This window comes from Delphinus delphis, chromosome 14, assembly GCF_949987515.2.
Source record: "Delphinus delphis chromosome 14, mDelDel1.2, whole genome shotgun sequence".
Classification (NCBI taxonomy): domain Eukaryota; kingdom Metazoa; phylum Chordata; class Mammalia; order Artiodactyla; family Delphinidae; genus Delphinus; species Delphinus delphis.
In genome coordinates, this window is record NC_082696.1 from 47,127,744 (window position 1) to 47,149,406 (window position 21,663).

At 43.8% G+C, this 21,663-nt stretch overlaps 1 protein-coding gene across 1 annotated transcript in view; it reads right to left on the reverse strand.

The window, feature by feature from the left end:
- CCN6 (cellular communication network factor 6) overlaps positions 1–16,921 on the reverse strand; it is a 32,295-nt gene extending 15,374 nt beyond the window's left edge. Inside the window, exons 1-2 of the mRNA XM_060030433.1 lie at positions 16,813–16,921; positions 15,200–15,390 (exon numbers count right to left, since the gene is read on the reverse strand). Coding sequence (XP_059886416.1) covers positions 15,200–15,390; positions 16,813–16,921 — 300 coding nt within the window. The remainder of the gene's footprint in view (positions 1–15,199; positions 15,391–16,812) is intronic.
- Positions 16,922–21,663: the final 4,742 nt, after the last annotated feature.

The window sequence follows — 21,663 nt, forward strand, 5'->3', positions numbered from 1 at the left end:
GTTCTATCCATCCGTTGTTTTGTTCTCCTAAGAATTATTTTTTAATAACTTTATATTTTATCTTACTTTATTTTATTTTACTTTATCTTCTTTATATCTTCCTTCCCTTCCTTCCTTCCTCCCTCCCTCCCTGCTTCCTTCCTTCCTTTCTTTCTTTCTCCTTCTATTAACTCTTTCTTTCTACTTTTTCTCCCTTTTCTTCTGAGCCGTGTGGATGAAAGGCTCTTGGTGCTGCAGTCAGGAGTTAGTGCTGTACCTCTGAGGTGGGAGAGCCAACTTCAGGACACTGGTCCACAAGAGACCTCCCAGCTCCGCATAATATCAAATGGTGAAAATCTCCCAGAGATCTCCATCTCAACACCAGCACCCAGCTTCACTCAACGACCAGCAAGGTACAGTGCGGGACATCCTATGCCAAACAACTAGCAAGACAGGAACACAACCCCACCCATTAGCAGAGAGGCTGCCCTAAATCATAATAAGTCCACAGACACCCCAAAACACACCACCAGACGTGGACCCGCCCACCAGAAAGACAAGATCCATCCTCATCCACCAGAACACAGGCACTAGTCTCCTCCACCAGGAAGCCTACACAACCCACTGAACCAACCTTAGCCACTGGGGACAGACACCAAAAACAATGGGAACTATGAACCTGCAGCCTGCAAAAAGGAGGCCCCAAACACAGTAAGATAAGCAATATGAGAAGACAGAAAAACACACAGCAGATGAAGGAGCAAGATAAAAACCCACCAGACCTAACAAATGAAGAGGAAATAGGCAGTCTACCTGAAAAACAATTGAGAATATTGATAGTAAAGATGATCCAAAATCTTGGAAATAGAATAGAGAAAATGCAAGAAACATTTAACAAGGACCTAGAAGAACTAAAGATGAAACAAACAATGATGAACAACACAATAAATGAAATGAAGAATACTCTAGAAGGGATCAATAGCAGAATAACTGAGGCAGAATAACGGATAAGTGACCTGGAGGATAAAATAGTGGAAATAACTACTGCAGAGCAGAAAAAAGAAAAAAGAATGAAAAGAACTGAGGACAGTCTCAGAGACCTCTGGGACAACATTAAACACACCAACATTCAAAATATAGGGGTTCCAGAAGAAGAAGAGAAAAAGAAAGGGACTGAGAAAATATTTGAAGAGATTATAGTTGAAAACTTCCCTAATATGGGAAAGGAAATAGTTAATCATGTCCAGGAAGCACAGAGAGTCCCATACAGGATAAATCCAAGGAGAAATACGCCAAGACACATATTAATCAAACTGTGAAAAATTAAATACAAAGAAAGCATATTAAAAGCAGCATGGGAAAAACAACAAATAACACACAAGGGAATCCCCATAAGGTTAACAGCTGATCTTTCAGCAGAAACTCTGCAAGCCAGAGGGCACTGGCAGGACATATTTAAATTGATGAAGGAGAAAAACCTGCAACCAAGATTACTCGACCCAGCAAGGATCTCATTCAGATTTGATGGAGAAATTACAACTTTTACAGACAAGCAAAAGCTGAGAGAGTTCAGCACCACCAAACCAGCTCTACAACTGCTAAAGGAACTTCTCTAGGCAAGAAACACAAGAGAAGGAAAAGACCTACAATAACGAACCCAAAACAATTAAGAAAATGGGAATAGGAACATACATATCGATAATTACCTGAAATGTAAATGCACTAAATGCTCCCACCAAAAGACGCAGATTGGCTGAATGGATACAAAAACAAGACCCATATATTTGCTGTCTACAAGAGACGCACTTCAGACCTAGGGACACATACAGACTGAAAGTAAGGGGATGGAAAAAGATATTTCATGAAAATGGAAACCAAAAGAAAGCTGGAGTAGCAATTCTCATATCAGACAAAATAGACTTTAAAATAAAGACTATTACAAGAGACAAAGAAGGACACTACATAATGATCAAGGGATCGATCCAAGGAGAAGATATAACAACTGTAAATATTTATGCACCCAACATAGGAGCAACTCAATACATAAGGCTAATACTAACAGCCATAAAGGGGGAAATCGACAGTAACACATTCATAGTAGGGGACGTTAACACCCCATTTTCACCAATGGACAGATCATCCAAAATGAAAATAAATAAGGAAACACAAGCTTTAAATGATACATTAAACAAGATGGATTTAATTGATATTTATAGGACATTCCATCCAAAAACAACAGAATACACATTTTTCTCTAGTGCTCATGGAACATTCTCCAGGATAGCTCATATCTTGGGTCACAAATCAAGCCTTGGTAAATTTAAGAAAATTGAAATTGTATCAAGTATCTTTTCCGACCACAATGCTATGAGACTAGATATCAATTACAGGAAAAGATCTATAAAAAATACAAAAACATGGAGGCTAAACAATACACTACTTAATAACGAAGTGATCACTGAAGAAATCAAAGAGGAAATCAAAAAATACCTAGAAACAAATGACAATGGAGACACGACGACCCAAAACCTATGGGATGCAGCAAAAGCAGTTCTAAGAGGGAAGTTTATAGCAATACAATCCTACCTTAAGAACAAGAAACATCTCGAATAAACAAGCTAACCTTGCACCTAAAGCAATTAGAGAAAGAAGAACAAAAAAACCCAAAGTTAGCAGAAGGAAAGAAATCATAAAAATCAGATCAGAAATAAATGAAAAAGAAATGAAGGAAACGATAGCAAAGATCAATAAAACTAAAAGCTGGTTCCAAGAGAAGATAAAGAAAATTGATAAACCATTAGCCAGACTCATCAAGAAAAAAAGGAAGAAGACTCAAATCAATAGAAGTAGAAATGAAAAAGAAGTAACAACTGACACTGCAGAAATACAAAAGGTCATGAGAGATTACTACAAGCAACTCTATGCCAATAAAATGGACAACCTGGAAGAAATGGACAAATTCTTAGAAAGGCACAACCTGCCAAGACTGAATCAGGAAGAAATAGAAAATATGAACAGACCAATCACAAGCACTGAAATTGAAACTGTGATTAAAAATCTTCCAACAAACAAAAGCCCAGGACCAGATGGCTTCACAGGCGAATTCTATCAAACATTTAGAGAAGAGCTAACACCTATCCCTCTCAAACTCTTCCAAAATATAGCAGAAGGAGGAACACTCCCAAACTCATTCTACGAGGCCACCATCACCCTGATACCAAAACCAGACAAGGATGTCACAAAGAAAGAAAACTACAGGCCAATATCACTGATGAACATAGATGCAAAAATCCTCAACAAAATACTAGCAAACAGAATCCAACAGCACATTAAACGGATCATACACCATGATCAAGTGGGGTTTATTCCAGGAATGCAAGGATTCTTCAATATACGCAAATCAATCAACGTGATACACCATATTAACAAATTGAAGGAGAAAAACCATATGATCATCTCAATAGATGCAGAGAAAGCTTTCGACAAAATACAACACCCATTTATGATAAAAACCCTGCAGAAAGTAGGCATAGAGGGAACGTTCCTCAACATAATAAAGGCCATATATGACAAACCCACAGCCAACATCATCCTCAATGGTGAAAAACTGAAACCTTTTCCACTAAGATCAGGAACAAGACAAGGTTGCGCACTCTCACCACTCTTATTCAACATAGTTTTGGAAGTTTTAGCCACAGCAATCAGAGAAGAAAGGGAAATAAAAGGAATCCAACTAGAAAAGAAGAAGTAAAGCTGTCACTATTTGCAGATGACATGATACTATACATAGAGAATCCTAAAGATGCTACCAGAAAACTACTACAGCTAATCAATGAATTTGGTAAAGTAGCAGGATACAAAATTAATGCACAGAAATCTCTGGCATTCCTATACACTAAGGATGAAAAATCTGAAAGTGAAATCAAGATAACACTCCCATTTACCATTGCAACAAAAAGAATAAAATATCTAGGAATAAACCTACCCAAGGAGACAAAAGAGCTGTATGCAGAAAAGTATGAGACACTGATGAAAGAAATTAAAGATGATACAAATAGATGGAGAGATATACCATGTTCTTGGATTGGAAGAATCAATATTGTGAAAATGACTCTACTACCCAAAGCAATCTACAGATTCAATGCAATCCCTATCAAACTACCACTGGCATTTTTCAGAGAACTAGAACAAAAACTTTCACAATTTGTATGGAAACACAAAAGACCCCGAATAGCCAAAGCAATCTTGAGAATGAAAAACGGAGCTGGAGGAATCAGGCTCCCTGACTTCAGACTATACTACAAATCTACAGTAATCAAGACAGTATGGTACTGGCACAAAAACAGAAAGATAGATCAATGGAACAGGATAGAAAGCCCAGAGATAAACCCACGCACATATGATCACCTTATCTTTGATAAAGGAGGCAGGAATGTACAGTGGAGAAAGGACAGCCTCTTCAATAAGTAGTGCTGGGAAAACTGGACAGGTACATGTAAAACTATGAGATTAGATCAATCCCTAACACCATACACAAACATAAGCTCAAAATGGATTAAAGACCTAAATGTAAGGCCAGAAACTATCAAACTCTTAGAGGAAAACATAGGCAGGACACTCTATGACATAAATCACAGCAAGATCCTTTTTGACCCACCTCCTAGAGAAATGGAAATAAAAACAAAAATAAACAAATGGGACCTAATGAAACTGCAAAGCTTTTGCACAGCAAAGGAAACCATAAACAGGACCAAAAGACAACCCTTAGAATGGGAGGAAATATTTGCAAATGAAGCAACTGACAAAGGATTAATCTCCAAAATTTATAAGCAGCTCATGCAGCTTAATAACAAAAAAACAAACAACCCAATCCAAAAATGGGCAGAAGACCTAAATAGACATTTCTCCAAAGAAGGTATACAGACTACCAACAAACACATGAAAGAATGTTCAACATCATTAATCCTTAGAGAAATGCAAATCAAAACTACGAGATATCATCTCACACCAGTCAGAATGGCCATCATCAAAAAATCTAGAAACAATAAATGCTGGAGAGGGTGTGGAGAAAAGGGAACCCTCTTGCGCTGTTGGTGGGAATGTAAATTGATACAGCCACTGTGGAGAACAGTATGGAGGTTCCTTAAAAAACTACAAAAGCAATCCCACTACTGGGCATATACCCTGAGAAAACCATAATTCAAAGAGTCATGTACCAAAATGTTCATTGCAGCTCTATTTACAATAGCCCAGAGGTGGAAACAACCTAAGTGTCCATCATCGGATGAATGGATAAAGAAGATGTGGCACATATATACAATGGAATATTACTCAGCCATAAAAAGAAACGAAATTGAGCTATTTGTAATGAGGTGGATAGACCTAGAGTCTGTCATGCAGAGTGAAGTGAGTCAGAAAGAGAGAGACAAATACCGTATGCTAACACATATATATGGAATTTAAGGGAAAAAAATGTCATGAAGAACCTAGGGGTAAAACAGGAATAAAGACACAGACCTACTAGCGAATGGACTTGAGGATATGGGGAGGGGGAAGGGTGAGCTGTGACAAAGCGAGAGAGAGGCATGGACATATATACACTACCAAACTTAAGGTAGATAGCTAGTGGGAAGCAGCCGCATAACACAGGGAGATCAGCTAGGTGCTTTGTGACCGCCTGGAGGGGTGCGATAGGGAGGGTGGGAGGGAAGGAGACACAAGAGGGAAGAGATATGGGGACATATGTATATATATAACTGATTCATTTTGTTGTAAAACAGAAACTAACACACCATTGTAAAGCAATTATACTCCAATAAAGATGTTAAAAAAAAAAAAAAGAAGCCAAAAAAAAAAAAAAAGAACCTCAGTGACTTATGGGACAACCTCAAGCATACATGTAACTAGAGTCACAGAAGGAATAGAAGAGACCAAAAATACTTGGAGAAATTTTGTTTGAAATTTTTTCAAAATTTGATGGAAATTACAAACCCACAGATTCAAGAAACTTAATGAGCTCTGTCCAGATTGAAATGACCATTTTTCCTTTGTACCCTGTTGTATCCCATACATATTTTTTATCACAGAAACTGTAACATTTGAATGCACTTTTTTGCCTGTCTCCCTACAGTAAATTGTGAGCAACTTTAAGGCAGAATAGTGCATGGCATATGATAAATACTCAATAAACCAAAGTTCTCAAATGCTAAAAAAAAAAAGAATTAATCTCCAAAATATATAAACAGCACATGCAGCTCAATATTAAAAAAACAAACAACCCAATCAAAAAATGGGCAGAAGACCTAAATAGACATTTCTCCAAAGAAGACATACAGATGGCCAAGAAGCACATGAAAAGCTGCTGAACATCACTAATTATTAGAGAAATGCAAATCAAAACTACAATGAGGTATCACCTCACACCAGTTAGAATGGGCATCATCAGAAAATTTACAATCAACAAATGCTGGAGAGGGTGTGGAGAAAAGGGAACCCTCTTGCACTGTTGGTGGAAATGTAAATTGATACAGCCACTATGGAGAACAGTATGGAGGTTTCTTAAAAAACTAAAAATAGAATTACCATATGACCCAGCAATCCCCACTACTGGGCGTATACCCAGAGAAAACCATAATTCAAAAAGACACATGCACCCCAGTGTTCATTGCAACACTATTCACAATAGCCAGGTCATGGAAGCAACCTATATGCCCATTGACAGATGAATGGATAAAGAAGGTGTGGTACATATATACAATGGAATATTACTCAGCCATAAAAAGGAACGAAATTGGGTCATTTGTAGAGACATGGTTGGATCTAGAGACTGTCATACAGAGTGAAGTAAGTCGGAAAGAGAAAAACAAATATCGTATATTAACGCACATATGTGGAAACTAGAAAAATGGTACAGATGAACCTGTTTGCAGGGCAGAAATTGAGACACAGATGTAGAGAACAAATGTATGGACAACAAGGGGGGAAAGTGGTGGCGGGGGTGGAGGTGGTGGTGTGATGGATTGGGAGATTGGGATTGACATGCATACAATAATATGTATAAAATGGATAACTAATAAGAACCTGCTGTATAAAAAATAAATAAAATTTAAAAATTTTTTAATTTTAAAAAAACCACTGTATCTGATTTTACTCCTCATCTCCTTGAAGCCCATCCAGTGGCTCCCCACTGTCAACAATATATGGTCCAAACTTCTGAGCATGGTATCTAAACCCTCTGTGTGCTGGTCCTCGCCTTCCTCTCCAGCGGTAGCACTCAATGCACTCTCCTCCTACGCCATGCACCTGACAAGAGGCACCAGGTCAGTTTCTCCTCCTCTGAGGTCAGGCTTTTCCTCACATTGCTCCCTCTAATGAAATGCCCGCTCCCCAAACTTCCCACCTGGGGACACCTGTTTATCTTTCCAGTCTGGAAGCATTTCTATATGATCTCCGAGGTCACAAGGTAACACGGTTGAAAACTAAGGATAAAGAGAAAATCTTGGAATCAGCCTGAGAAAGGGGGAGTATTACACATAGGAGAATAACAATAAGTATGAGATCTGACTTCTCATCAGAAGAAGGAAACCAAGATGCTCTTCAATAGGTGAGTGGATGAACTGTGATACATCCAGACAGTGGAACATTATTCAGTGCTAAAAGGAAATGAGCTATCAAGCCTTGAAAAGACATGCATATCACTAAGTGAAAGAAGCCAATCTGAAAAGGCTACATACTGTATGACTCCAACTACATGACATTCTGGAAAGGGCAAAACTATGGAGACAGTAAAACGATCAGTGGTTGCCAGGGGTTGGGGGAAGGGATAAGTAGGTGGCGCACAGAGGACTTTTAGGGCAGCGAAAATACTCTGTACAATATTGTCATAGTGGATACATGTCATTACACATCTGTCCAAACTCAGAAGGTACAACACCAAGAGTGAACCGTAACGTAAGCGATGGATGCTGGATGGTTATGATGTGCCAGTGTGGTTCATCAGTTGTGTACCACTTTTGTGGGGGACACAGATAATCCGGGGGGAGGGGAGGCAGTGCACAGGAAATCTCTGTACCTTTCTCTCAAACTTGCTGTGACCCTAAAACTACGCCAAAAAAAACTATGTCTTTAAAAAAGGAGGTGGAGAAGGAGAGCAAGGCCCCCAGACAGAATGTTGAAAGAAAAAAAACTGTCAACCTGAGGTTCTTTCTCCAGTGGAATTATCTTTTAAAAATGAGGGTAAAATTAAAGACATTTCCAGATACAGAAAAGCTGAGAGAAATTGTTGCTAGCATACCTATCTCACAAGAAATACTAAAGGAAGCTCTTCAGTCTGAAAGGAAAATTACAATAGATAGTACTTTAGAAATGCAGGAAGAAATCAAGGGTCCCAGAAATGGCAAATATGTGGGTAAATGTAAAAAACTGTATATAATTTTTTCTTCAGACATTTTGATTGTTTTCAAAATCAAAAGCTCAAGACCACAAAAGAATCATCAGAATAATACAACAGAAACAAGGAGGGGTCTTGACCACAGAGCTGAGCTTTAGTATAACTCTGGGATTTCGATAACTTTCATTTATTTGATCTTTGAGCCTCAATCCTCCTCTGTAAAACAGGGCTAATAATATCCACTTTGCAAGGTTATTTTGAGGATTAAGATAATGACTAAAGTGCATAGCACATTGCACGGCACATAGTAGATTTTCTATAAATGGTAGGTATTATCAGACCCTTAACTTTGCCGTTAAGCATAATATTTTCTTGTTGCTCGCTATATAACCCCTTCTTGTGTTTGTTTTTACTTTGGGCACATCTCTCTCTGTTGGAATATTTGCTGTTTAGGGAGATGCTGTAGTTCTCAGTCAACAAAAATGACAGGGTTTTTCTCAAGAGCAGTGGAATAGGCAATAGGCAGCCCCATCTCACCCCTACTGGAGAAAAGCACCCCTCCACATAATGGTACCACTGACTCTTATGACCCTTTTAAAATCTTCAATCTCTCCACATATAACAATTTTCAACTCCTTGTTTTCTAAAATACATCTACGACTTACTGCCTCAATCAAATTAACTCACAGACACATCCCTGTACTCTAAATAACCACGTTTCAAAAGCTCTGTCTTCTGGGCTAGCGAAAACCTCCACCATGTAAATAAATCCATAAATAAGTCACCCTGTTTTAATGGTCTTAATAAAAAATACTAAAGCAAAGAATTGCTCATATTAAATTAAACTTCCCCTTGGTCTGCTGTGTGAAATACTTAAAAATCCCGTGGACTGATTCCTTTTCATGAAAAGTGAAAAACTCATGGGTTAAGAAAAAAGAAATAGAATGTTTTAAAAATATAAATGTTTGCTCTGAAAAGCTTCTTTCCTACAAGGACAGGCTTAGCTGAAGAAAGCCATTAGGATCACTTTTTCCAGCGGCTCTGTGCCTTCCGCCCGGGCTGGCGCCCGCAGAGGACCACAGCCACCCCGCCCGCAGGGCTGCCGCTCCCCAAGTGCGTGTGCCAGCAGACTCCCGTAAAAAATACACCGTATGAAAATCTGGGAGCTGGTCAAACATATCGGAAGCAGGATTAAGTGCCCTTCCTCGAAAGGGAGAAATGTTTTTCACTCTTTCCCGAAGCTAATGAACCACAACAGGACTCGATTTGGAGAGGAAAATGGCTCCCTATTCGTCTGCAAGTATTCCCACAAGGAATGCATCTCTCCTCTTCCCCCATCTTCTCTTCCTTTTTATCTCTGACCTGAGGAAATAGGAGTCGCCGCATCCCCTGGGGGAAGGAGTGGTGGGAGAGCCAGGACGTACCTGTGACAGAGCAGCCAGGAGAAGCGTGGAGAGGAGCGGCCCTCGCATGGCCCCGGCCCGGCCGCGCACAGCCGGAGATGCGAGGCCAGCGCACAAAGCTCCCCTGTCTCTCCAGGAGAAAGGACCCACGCCTCCACCTCTCCCGGCTCCTGACTTCGTGCTCCCGCTCTCAGACTCTGCTTTCGCTTTCCCAGATCCCTTTTACTGCCCTGTTTACTTTCAGGCGACTCTTCTCATATTTACCTTTGCGGTGGCCTGGAGCGCACTCCTCCCGGGACTGAGAAGGGCAGATCAGGGGTGACTTCTGTTTGAGGAGCTGTCCCACCTGCTCTAGAGATCAGAGCCCGCCTTGGGCAAAATGGTGAAGTTAGACGCAGTTACCCGCCTTGCCCTCAGCCTCTCGTCTGGGTTTGCCTCTCCAAGCCCTCTCTGAGCTGCTTGCTTTCCCCAGTCCTCAAGCACAGGGTACCAGCCTGGCCTCTGGCCACAGCACCCCATCACAGCCTGCTGCGTCTGGGCTTCTCCCTCCACATGGTAACAGGTTCCCACAGGCCTTCCCTCACTCCCCAGCTTCTACTCACAGTGCCCTGTACTTATCTCTGTTACAGCACGTTCCTCATAGCAGGTGGATTAGGTTTGGGAAAAAAATGTAGATTGAACCCAGGTGGACGCCTGCAGGGCCTGAGGGAAGCCCCTTTCTGTGGCTGCAGCCCCATGATAGATGAGAGTAAAGTTAACCCCAATCTTTTGGGGCTAAGATAAGACAACTACACTAGTAGCAATCGTTCATTTAACAAATTAAGATTATTTTTAAATTTATTACAGATTTGTACCCCCCTCTCCTTCTAATTCTCACCTCCCTGGCATGTGTGGTCACCAGCCCATGTCCTCCTGTGTCCCACTGTGTGTGACCTTGGCTTACCCAGCTTCTCAACCTTGGTCTTTGTCCGTGTGTCTTGACATGCATCTGTGACGGGGCTTCGACTTCTTGTGGATCCAGTGTCTGGTCCATCTTCCTGCCCCCATCCTAGGGCCGATTTCTATTCCTTTTGACCTGTGACCTATCCTCCCTTTACCTGTTGCCTCTCCTGGGCTCACTGCTCACCTTTGTTTCTATGTATAAGGACACAGTGACTGACGCTCATTCAGTCCCAAGCCCAAGACCTGGGGAAAAACTGGGCTCCCTGCCAACAACGGGGAATCTGGGGTCCTGGGAGAGCCAGGGACTCCATAAAGTGTGCAGACATCCCCTACACGATTTACTAAGTAGTCAGTTGCGCCATAATTACATACACAGCAAACACCAAGGAATACCAAGCACAGTTCTGGTGTCATCTCTTCATCCTTCCTCCCTGAGAAACAGGACAAAACCTGTGTAGCAGGGAAAAACCTCTGCATTCTATTACAAGTCAATCACTAAAGGGATGCTGCCTATAAGCTAAAATTAACATAATGGCCCATCTCTGGGAACCCTGCCTCCCAGGTAATGAGAGTTAAGCTAAAATACCTTTGTTTAGCTCACAGGAAACATTCTGACCAGGCCCACCTGTGAATGGCTGCAGGAAGGAAGAAACGAACACACCCCCTCCAGAGCTGGATCAGAACTAAGGCTTCACCCCCTCCCCTTTTAGTATAAACGAAGCCTGAATTCTAACTCGGGGAAGATGGTTCTTTGGGACCGCCCATCTTCTCCGTCTGCTGGCTTTCTGAATAAAGTCGCCACTCCTTGCCCCAACACCTCGGTCTCTCGATTGATTTGCCCGTCCTGCCATGAGCAGGATCAACATGGACTCAGTAACACCTGAGAACGGCCTAGTGAAGGAAGATGGGTCTGTGTTGGTCCAATCTTATCTATTATTTTTGTCTCTCTGGTTTAACATCATCTGATCTTTGGGTTCCCAGCCTCAGTGATTCATGCACCACACCGGCCATGAGAAAGGATCATTTCTCATTTCCTCGCTGGTCCATCAAAAGCAGAAAAATCTACGCCCAGGATTAACATATTCATCAACTACATCCGTCCTCTTCCAAGTGTGATACTGCACCTATCTGTTCAGTGTTTGAACTTAAGGAGATTCATGTTCCTCCCGTGTGCCCTCTGTGAAATGCTGGCAGCAGCAGCCATTCTTCTGCAAATGTCTTCCCTCCCTCGGCAGTCTCTCTGCCACAGGGCAGGGGAAGGTGTCATACTCCCCATCCTCGCCTCTTGGTAGCAAAGGAACATCTTAGTTGAGAATGAACTTGCGAATCCTCCTCCGGGGTGCAGGATGGCTGGGCTCTGGGTTACTCACTGTGGCTTGTGTTCAGACATCTCCAGCCATGGGCATGCTCCTCTTTAACTATTTCAAGCCCACTACAGACGGACTGAGTGACTATCATATTTCTAGAGGTTGGGGCTGCCATCTTCTACTGTAGACATCAAGAGCCATCACAGTGTGTGTCTTGCTGTGAGCACTTTCCTACATTATCTCATTGAACAAAATGCTCATCTGCCTGGGAGTTCATTTCACAAGTGTTCAGCTTGAGATGTACATTCAAGTAGACATGTCATTGAGCATAACTAATATCTGCAAGATGTTTCATGATTTACAAGGAAGTTCACATGCATTATCTTTTTTAATTTCACAGCTCAGTGAGGTATGCAAAAGCAGTATTACCATCCTCATTTAGCAGATTAAAAAGTTGAGGTTAAGTGATTGCACTTGGTCCATAAAACACACTTAATCCCAGCCCTCTAGAGCTATGTAATCTACTGAGAGCGAAGATGCTAAACAAATAAACACGCAAAATATCCATGATTAAAAATTGAATAAAGGCTAAAGGCTAATAATAAAGAACAAGAAATTACAAGAGAGAATGATAGGTAAGAGCTAATTTAAATCAGGGGGCAGGGAGGACACCTGTAAGGCAGTGACACAAAGAGTTGAGAGAGAGGTACTTCCCTGGTGGCGCAATGGTTAAGGAACCACCTGCCAATGCAGGGGACACAGGTTCGTTCCCTGGTCCGGGAAGATCCCACACACCGCAGAGCAAATAAGCCCGTGCGCCACAACTACTGAGCCTGCGCTCTAGAGCCCGTAAGCCACAACTCCTGAGCCCACGTGCCACAACTACTGAAGCCTGCGCGCCTAGAGCCCGTGCTCCACAACAAGAGAAGCCACCGCAATGAGAAGCCCACACACCGCAACAAAGAGTAGCCCTCGCTTGCCGCAACTAGAGAAAGCCCGTGTGCAGCAACAAAGACCCAACGCAGCCAAAAATAAATAAATAAAATAAGTAAGTTTACTAAAAAAAGAAAAGAGTTGAGAGAGGAAGCCAGCTGAAGAGTCGGGAAGACTCCTGGTCCAGTGGTCTCTCCACTGGCAAAACACACACCTCTGGTGGTTACAAGCTCCATCTGTGAAGAACATGTGCCACTGCCCTTCCTGTAAGATTCCTGAGCTTGTTCTAACAGCATCACAACTAGAATAGTCCCTTCTCCTGGGTCATCTGGGCAGGCAGAGATCAGCCTCCACACCTCCGTCAGTGCACTGAGCATGGGATGAGTCTCCCTTTCCTCACCCCATCCTTCTTTTCCTCGCTTATTGGTTGTGGAGAGGAAGCTATTGTTAGTCCGAGAAAAGAACCGACATTGTTGGTGTAGTCGGGCGCTGAACGTGGGTGTCAGTGAAAGTAGAGCTTTAATAATAACCGCCGCTGGGCTTCCCTGGTGGCGCAGTTGTTGAGAGTCCGCCTGCCGATGCAGGGGATGCGGGTTCGTGCCCCGGTCTGGGAAGATCCCACATGCCGCGGAGCAGCTGGGCCCGTGAGCCATGGCCGCTGAGCCTGCATGTCCGGAGCCTGTGCTCCGCAACGGGAGAGGCCACAACAGTGAGAGGCCCGCATATCGCAAAAAAAAAAAACAAAACCAAAAAACCAAAAAAATAATAACCGCCGCTAACAATTACCAAGTGCTCAGGGCACCTCATCGTTGTGCCGAGCGCTGTACGCGTGTGGACTCCGCTGCCCCTCACTGCATCACTGCCGGGAAGGTACAGTTATCACCATCTCTGAGGAAGCTGAGGCAAGGCCACGTGGATAGCAAAAGGTAGAACCAAGAATCCAAGCATTTAATCCCCTGCTCTGCTGCCCCTCTGCCTGGCCTGTAAATTACACAGAAACCCGCAGCAGGATGATTTATTGAGATAACTAATTTGCACCGCATTTTCAAAGTTTTTTCCTTTCCTGCTCACCTCTCTAGTTTCAAGAAGTTAGTGAGGCCATTTATATGTCCCTCTCTCCATCCTCCAAGCAGAAGAAGGAAGCTACTGCAATGCTTTCTCTCGTCTTTTAGGGAACTGGATCTCACTGAAGAGGTGCTGCTGGGAGAGAAGAGAGGAGTGAGTCTGAGGCAGCCAAGAGAAGGAGGAAGCTCGGGAGGCCGGTGGGGAGGGGTGGGCGGTAAGGACTGGACACTCGGGCCACCTCCGCACAAGTTCCCCGAGGACCTCCGTGCACGTACAGAGCCTTCAGTGCCTATGCAGACGTGGCCCGTCGGGGTGTGGGCAGGAAGCTCAGCAAGGGAAGACCAGAGGCCTGGCCTCTTCTCCAGGCACCAGCTAGGCCTCCTGGATTGCTGATCAACCTCTGCTGGCGGCAGTGGTGGAACGGGGAGGAGCCCTCCAATGACGGCTTCGAATAATAAATTTATCTCCAGATGGAGATGGGGGAGGGTGCTTCAGAGCCAGGGTTAATTTAAATTTTAACTTTAATTAAAATTAAGTTAATCAAATTAAAATTTGAATTTGAAGAAAATGAAGAAACAGATATTTCCTACATGCCTGGGTTTGTGGCTTCATATTCATGCTTGCTACGAATACCATCAGTCTCACAAAATCACCATTCTCCTAGAGCGCATATTCTCCCCTGAAAATTCACAGGCCTCAGAACCAAAACCAATGCCGGGAACCTCTGTACCATCTCCTCTGGCTCTCCGTCCGCTCTGCCTGGGCCAGCAACTAGATCTCTAATCAGGGATTCTTCCAACCAACTTGCTACTGCCGGCCCAACGGTGCTGAAGGGCATTCAAATGGCAGGTGTTCAATAAAAACTTGTTGGTTATTTAAAAGCACTCCTTTTAAAATCGCCCCAAAACTATCAAATCTATGCATGTCTCTATTCTTGCATAATTTATCCACTGCATCCTTATGTGACCTTTTTTAACTAATTGTTGCACTTCTCACATACCTTTTTCCTACATGTGTATCTTTATCTTCTGTTAAATGCGCCTCCCCCTCTTTTTTTTTTTTTGCAAAGCTCTAGCCTCAAGATCCTGACATGAATTTCACGACACATGTCTGGGAGAGCAAGTTTGCTCCCTCTTCTTCCCCCACTAACCTACCAGCCTAGTTCACCAGCACCTGCGCACTCTCTGAGGGGCTGCACCATGCGTGCTAAGGTGCTGCCAATGCCCCAGCCTCGGAGGGCAGGTTGGAAGGGTTGCCAGGCTCTGCTTGGCCTCCTGTCCAGCTTTTAGTGAACCAGGTCCAAGAACGAGCAGCCCCTGACGACCGCAGAACGCCAGGCCTGCCATCTGCGTGGGCCTCATAGCAGAGTCTCCTTGAAAAGAAACAGGTGCCCTCATTCCAGGGCATCAGAAAGTCAGGCTGCGGCCCAAGAAAAACAAGGCCCGCAAGGTTACCTCAGAGGATCTAACTCACTTTGTCACTTGGCCCTGTTAGACGCGTTTGCAGGGGGAGCCCTGTGTGGGAAAGAGGGCTGAGTTCATCAGATGCAGGAGCTGAGGGGCCTCCTGAGAGGCAGGAAGGGAGAGAAGAGGAGGACGACGTATTTCCAAATGTGGGTGGAGCTCATCTTCCAGGGAAGGAAAATGTGCATAATGTGGTGTTTGCAATTCCTGAGCCTGAAAATGATTGCACGTGGGAATCATAATCCAATTAGGTGGGCAGGTCCGTGGGCTGACCTGGAGCCAGCAGACCCCAGTTCACACTGCAAGTTCTGCTACTTACCAGCTCGCTGACCTTGGACAATATCCTCCACGTCTCCCCACCTCTAGGCTTCTTAACCTTCCAGTCCATCCTCGACACTGCTGCAGATCTATCTTCCTTCAACACAAATTTGACCAAGTCACTCTCCTACTCAGTACCTTTCTTTTACTCCCCCTTGCACCCGGGATAAAATCCACCTCCTGGCCAGCATGGTAGATAGCGCTCTGGGATGCAGCGGCCTTCCCACGGGCCTGTCCCCTCCTCACCCCTGCACTTACACAACACAGAAATGCTGTGTGTGGGCTGTGCTGTGTGTTCCCCCAGACTCTTGCCTTTGCTTCTGAAGTTCTACCAGGAGAAACCCGCCCACTGTTCACCGGTTTGGTGAACCATTCGCATTAGTGACTCTCTGCTGAGAAGCCTTCCTAACCAGCACCTCTGAACAAAGGTCCTCAAGCCCTTTGTGCACAGCTAATGGCCGTGTAAAACCTGTATTGCAATCATGTGTTTCCATGGAGGGTTGCCAGATTTAGCTAATAAAAAGAAGAGTAATAATAATGATAGGATGCCCAATTATTTTTTTAGTATATATGGGACATATTTTATATTAAAAATCTATTCGTTGTTAACATGAACCTCAGATTTAGCTGGACTTACGTTTATATGGATTGTCCCTACTGGACCGAGTCACAAGAGGGTGGAGACTGACGAGATCTATCAATACAGCCTTGGTACACACAAAATGACCGGCAGGTGCTTGATAATCTTTATTTACCTTACATGATTGGCACCTGGAGTTTCTAGACAAGTTATTCGTTTTACAGGCAAATGAATAAACACGGCATTAATTTTTTTCTTTGCCTTTTAACATTAGGTCGCCTTTTGAAGGCTAAGCGTTGCCCCACGCACAATTCAGACTGCAGTTTCTGATGTTCAATTCTGATGTTCAGAACTGCAGTTCTGCATTTTTCCAGACCCAACCTGCAATGAACACTGATAGACGATAGATGGCGCAATGGACTAACGTACTGGCCTTCCGCCCCGCTGCGGGAGGCGGGTAAGAAAGAAGGCGCAGCGCTGCCGCAGAGCCCTGCGTTATTGATTGCAAAGCTGCCGCAGAGGTGGGAGGATCCCGCCGCCATCTCGCCAGGTCTCCCGCAGTATCCGGGATGTCCCTTCAAGATGCTTTCCACTCCCTGCCAAGTCCCTTGATGTGGGAGGAGAGAGCTGTCTGTCGCACACATTATTTTTCTCATTCATAGGAAGATTGGACCTCTCCATAGAATTATTTTAATTCACATTGTCACTGTGAACAGTGGCACCAAAGAATAGCAGCTGTCCTTTTTGAAGACCACCGCCTTTTAAATCGACATCTACGCTTAAATATTACCGAGTGTAATTAAAAGGCAATAAAATCGTGTGGGGATGGGATGAGGGTGTTCATCACTCAATTATAAAACATTCTTTTATAAATAGATGAAACAGTTGAAAATAAATAGATGAAAATACTTGGGATGTAAAATAATTTCGTTATATTGATGTGTGAGCGCGGCTACGTTTTCAGCCCCATTGTAACCGGACACCTACCTGCACATTCTAACTGAAAGGAGGTGCTCTGAAAGTAAACCGTGGGTGGGGTCGCCGTGCAAGTCACGATCGGCATCCCTCACTGCTAACAGTAGAGGGCGATAATCCATTCGGACAAAAAGGAGAATCATGCGCACAAACGATACCTTTACGCAGCCAACATTTTATTGTAACAGGGAACTTAAAATCTATCTTCACAAAAAAAAAAAAAAAATCTATCTTCACTCACCAATCCTTTTATTGACCCAATGCCTCTTCTTAGAATCTGGGTTTGCTGGTTAGAGGGCTGTATTATTTCCTTTCTTTGCAAACCACACACACATAATGCATCCTCTGTATTGTCTCACTGGGTTTCCTTACTGAGATGAGAATTTAAAGACAGTACAAAGCATCTTGACTCAAGAATCCTTCTAGATGCTGTACTGATAACCATCAAATATAATTCAGCAATGCTTTTAAAATAGACTTTCCTTCACTGAGTCTTTCCAAAGCATTAAGCTGAAGTTTTATTGGTAGCACATTCCTCTTTCTTTGTGTACTGGTGTATCACTAGTTTTAATAATATCTGGTCAAACTGTGTAATTACCGGAAAACAATCAATTGGAACTAACAGGTTAGGAAAGAAGCAAACAACACACTGTGGGCCCACTAAACAGTAGCCTGTGCAGTGCCAGCCGCCAGCCCTCGATGAGCTGTGGACATCAGTCCACCTCTTAGCTCAGGCTGCTGTAAAGAACACCATAGACTGGGTGACTTCCAAGCAACAGAAATTTATTTCTCATAGTTTGGGAGACTGAAAGTCTGAGATCGGGGCCATGGTCAGGTTCTGGTACGGGCCCACTTCCTGGTTGAAAGACAGCAGTCTTCTCACTGTACACTGACACGAGGAAAAGACGGGGAGAGCTCTCTGGGCTCCCTACCACCATCACATTGAAGGTTGGATTTCAACATATGAATTTGGGGGAGCACAAACATTCAGCCCATTACAGTCAGTATGCTTCACAAAGAAAATGGGTAGTTAATCTGGCCCATCACTTTCACGGAGGTCATTTTCAAAAGCTTCTGCTTGAATTCAGGAAATAGTCATTGTTTTTAAAAAAATAAAAATAAAAAATACATACTAATCATCTACCACTTAGCCAAATCCACATGCAACGTAATTGAGTCCTTGTGAAATCACATGCCATCCTAACTTAAGACCTGGCAGAACAAAACTGAGCTCCTCTCACCCCCAGTGGGGCTGCCAGTTGACGAGGTTCATCCACAAAGGCCTCCCCACAGTGAGTCCGTGTCAAATTTTCAGAGTGTGGAAAGCAGCTCTTCAGTCCTGGCTGCTGGAATGCCATCTGTGTCCCCTTCCAGTCACACAGACACTGTCCTTACCAGCCCCTCGGATTTTATGTCCAAACTTAGTATATCCAACTGCAGCAAGAATTTTAGTCCCGAGACTCAGGTGCACAAGAAATATATATTTTTAGAATCCCTTAAATCAAGTTAAATGTGACTCCAAGTCCCCCTTCCACTGAGTTGATGGGCAGTTGAATCATTATCATTACCGGGCACCTGCTCTGTCCTGATTTGTGTCAGGGTTCCAGGTTCCTGCAGCTCACAGGCCACACTGTCCCAGCCCCTGTGGTTCCTTGGGGTCTAAAGACCTCGCTTGGGGCATGAGAATCATTGGTGAGCTGCAAGGTCCCACCTCTGGGGCCCAACCTCTCTAGCTAGGGACACTCTGGGGACATCCTGCCCTCTTTTCAGCGCACAGACAAGGAATGGCAAGCAGCCCCACCCTCACAAGACCTCTGACCAGTCGCAAGGGGAACTCTCTCCCGCATCACCCAGCTGCCTCCAAAGGTACTCCTCCCACTCTAGGGCAGAATTTACCTTAAACAGGAGCAGCTGTGACCCGCCTTGGCCCCAAGGGGCGGTAAAAACAATTTGTGGATTGGCGCTGAATGGAAATGAGTTGTTTTAATGTGGACAAAACAATTTTAAAGATTCAAAGCAGCTTTCATCAAGAATAGCCTGTCTTTTCTGGACAGTTATAAAAAGAGGAGGGATGGATACTTCCCTACGATGGAGAACACGGAGCCTCTGCTGTTGGGCTCTGCAAGCATCTCCACATGCAGACAATTCATCTTGTTAACGAGCATCTCCAGCTCATACATTCCTTCCATCCCACCTCTAATTAAGCGAGTGCATTAAATTTTCAGTATCAGCGATAAATGTCCCTCCAGCGCAAGAAATTTCTATTATAGTTGTATACCTTTTCTACTATAGAAAAGAAATAACTCACAGTTACATGATTCCAGTGTTGGCTTTGAGTAAACGAATATGGGGGCAACTCAGAAAGGAATCCGAAGGAAGTATAGTGATGGGAAAGAAGGCTGGAACCCACAGCCCCCTGGGAGCAGAAGGGTAGGTCCTGGTCAGCGAACCGCTTCCGTTAGGGAGCTCATTATTTCAGAAGACAGTCCATGCCATTATGACAACCCTCTGCAGCAACACTGGAGAGTAGAATGTTCTGCAACGATGGAAAGATTCTACAATACAGAGTTTGCTCTTACAGTGTGCTTGCTACTGGGAGCTTAAAATATGGCTAGTGTAACCAAGAAACTGAATTTTAAATTTACTTAACTTTGGTTAATTTAATAAGTTTAAATAGTTGTATGTGGCTAGGGGCTCCCATGTTGGACAGCACATCTCTGAGGTCTTTTTCTCTTTTAATCTATGATTTGTACCTCATCTACTTTCGTAAAAGTTCTAAAATGGATTACCAAAAAAATCAAGCGTAGCGTGAAATGGCAAAATTGAAAAAAATTTCATAATAAAAGAAGAAAGTCATTCTGTAAAAGAGAGCCGAAAAACAGTGTTCCCAGACACATGGAATGAGTTAGTCATTGCCTTTGAAAATAAATTTATTTGTAAATTGCTGGAAAGTGAGGCAAAAATGGAAAGTCACACAGGAGGCAACGTTGAAATGTGTAGTTAACAAGCGTTTGGCTGCCAGCAACCCTTATTTGTTTGGGAACGGTTGCCCTGCCTCTGAAGCCCCCAGCCCTCACCCATTGCATCTACTTATGGCACAGCCACTGGGGGTGACTCTACCTCTGGCACCTACTGGCCAATCACAGTTGTCCTCTTGAGAGACTGGACTTGGGACACAGGAGAGTGTGATCTCTCCCTAGGCCAATGGACACAGGTGTGAAACTCGGGGTCTGTGGAGCTGAGGGACAGAAGACGGTGGTCTGGCACCAAGCCAGGAGAACACAGTGTCGACGGTCATGGGCACAGGCTCCGGGTTCAACTGCTGTCTTACTTACTAGCTGTGTGACGTTGGCCACATGCCCTAACTTCTCCAGGCTTCCTCTTCTCTAAAATGGGAGTGATTTTAGTTCAGATTTCACAGAGTTGTTGTACAAATAAATGCAAGGACATAATAAGTGCTTCACAAATATTATTATTAATTATAATAATATTAGGGTCAGAATCCCGACAGCACTCAAGTCACTGGACTGTGTCATTGCCAAAGTCTTAGCAATTACCAGCCCTTGGGCTCCATGAGACACACTCCTCCCCTTACTCTTAAAATAATATTCTGTTCTGCATCAGTGAATTCGGATTGGGTTTCTAGTAACTGTATCAAGCAGAGTGTTAACTTGTAGGCCATCTTTTGGAACGCTACCTTGTCTTCTTCCCTGTGCAGATGGCCAGGTCGACCTAACCTTCCTCAGACTCTTACCACAGGCAGGGGCATGGATAGGAGAGCTCAGATAGACACAACTTTAAAGTTATGATTTTTAGTGGAACGGGCCATATTTTTGGCTGCCCAGCACCCACACCATTTTATTTGGGAATAAACCTTGCAGAATACGTGTCTTGGAGGGAGATAGGGTCCCACTTCCTACTACAGGAGCTGGAAGTTGCCAGATGATGCTTTTCTCCACCCCTTGGCAGATACAGTGTGGACACATGACCTGGGGTGGGCTAATCGAACGCTTGTGATGGGGACTCTGGAAGGAGTGACACAGATGTGACTTGTCGTTGTCATGGTGACGGTGATGCTGACATCCAGAGCCCTGCTCTGGAGGGGGCGGCACTGATGCCAATGTGCTGACACGATGGCTCCCGAGACCTGACCCTCACTGGCTCCCCCTGCCCAGCTTCCCATCTTCCAAGCCTAGTTCTGCAAATTTCCTGTGCATTCTGTGAGCTACCTAGTATGTTGCCAATGAACTCCTCCTCTGCATAAGCTGGCCAGGAGGGGGCCTTTGGCCCCTTTGAGAAATTAAGTGAC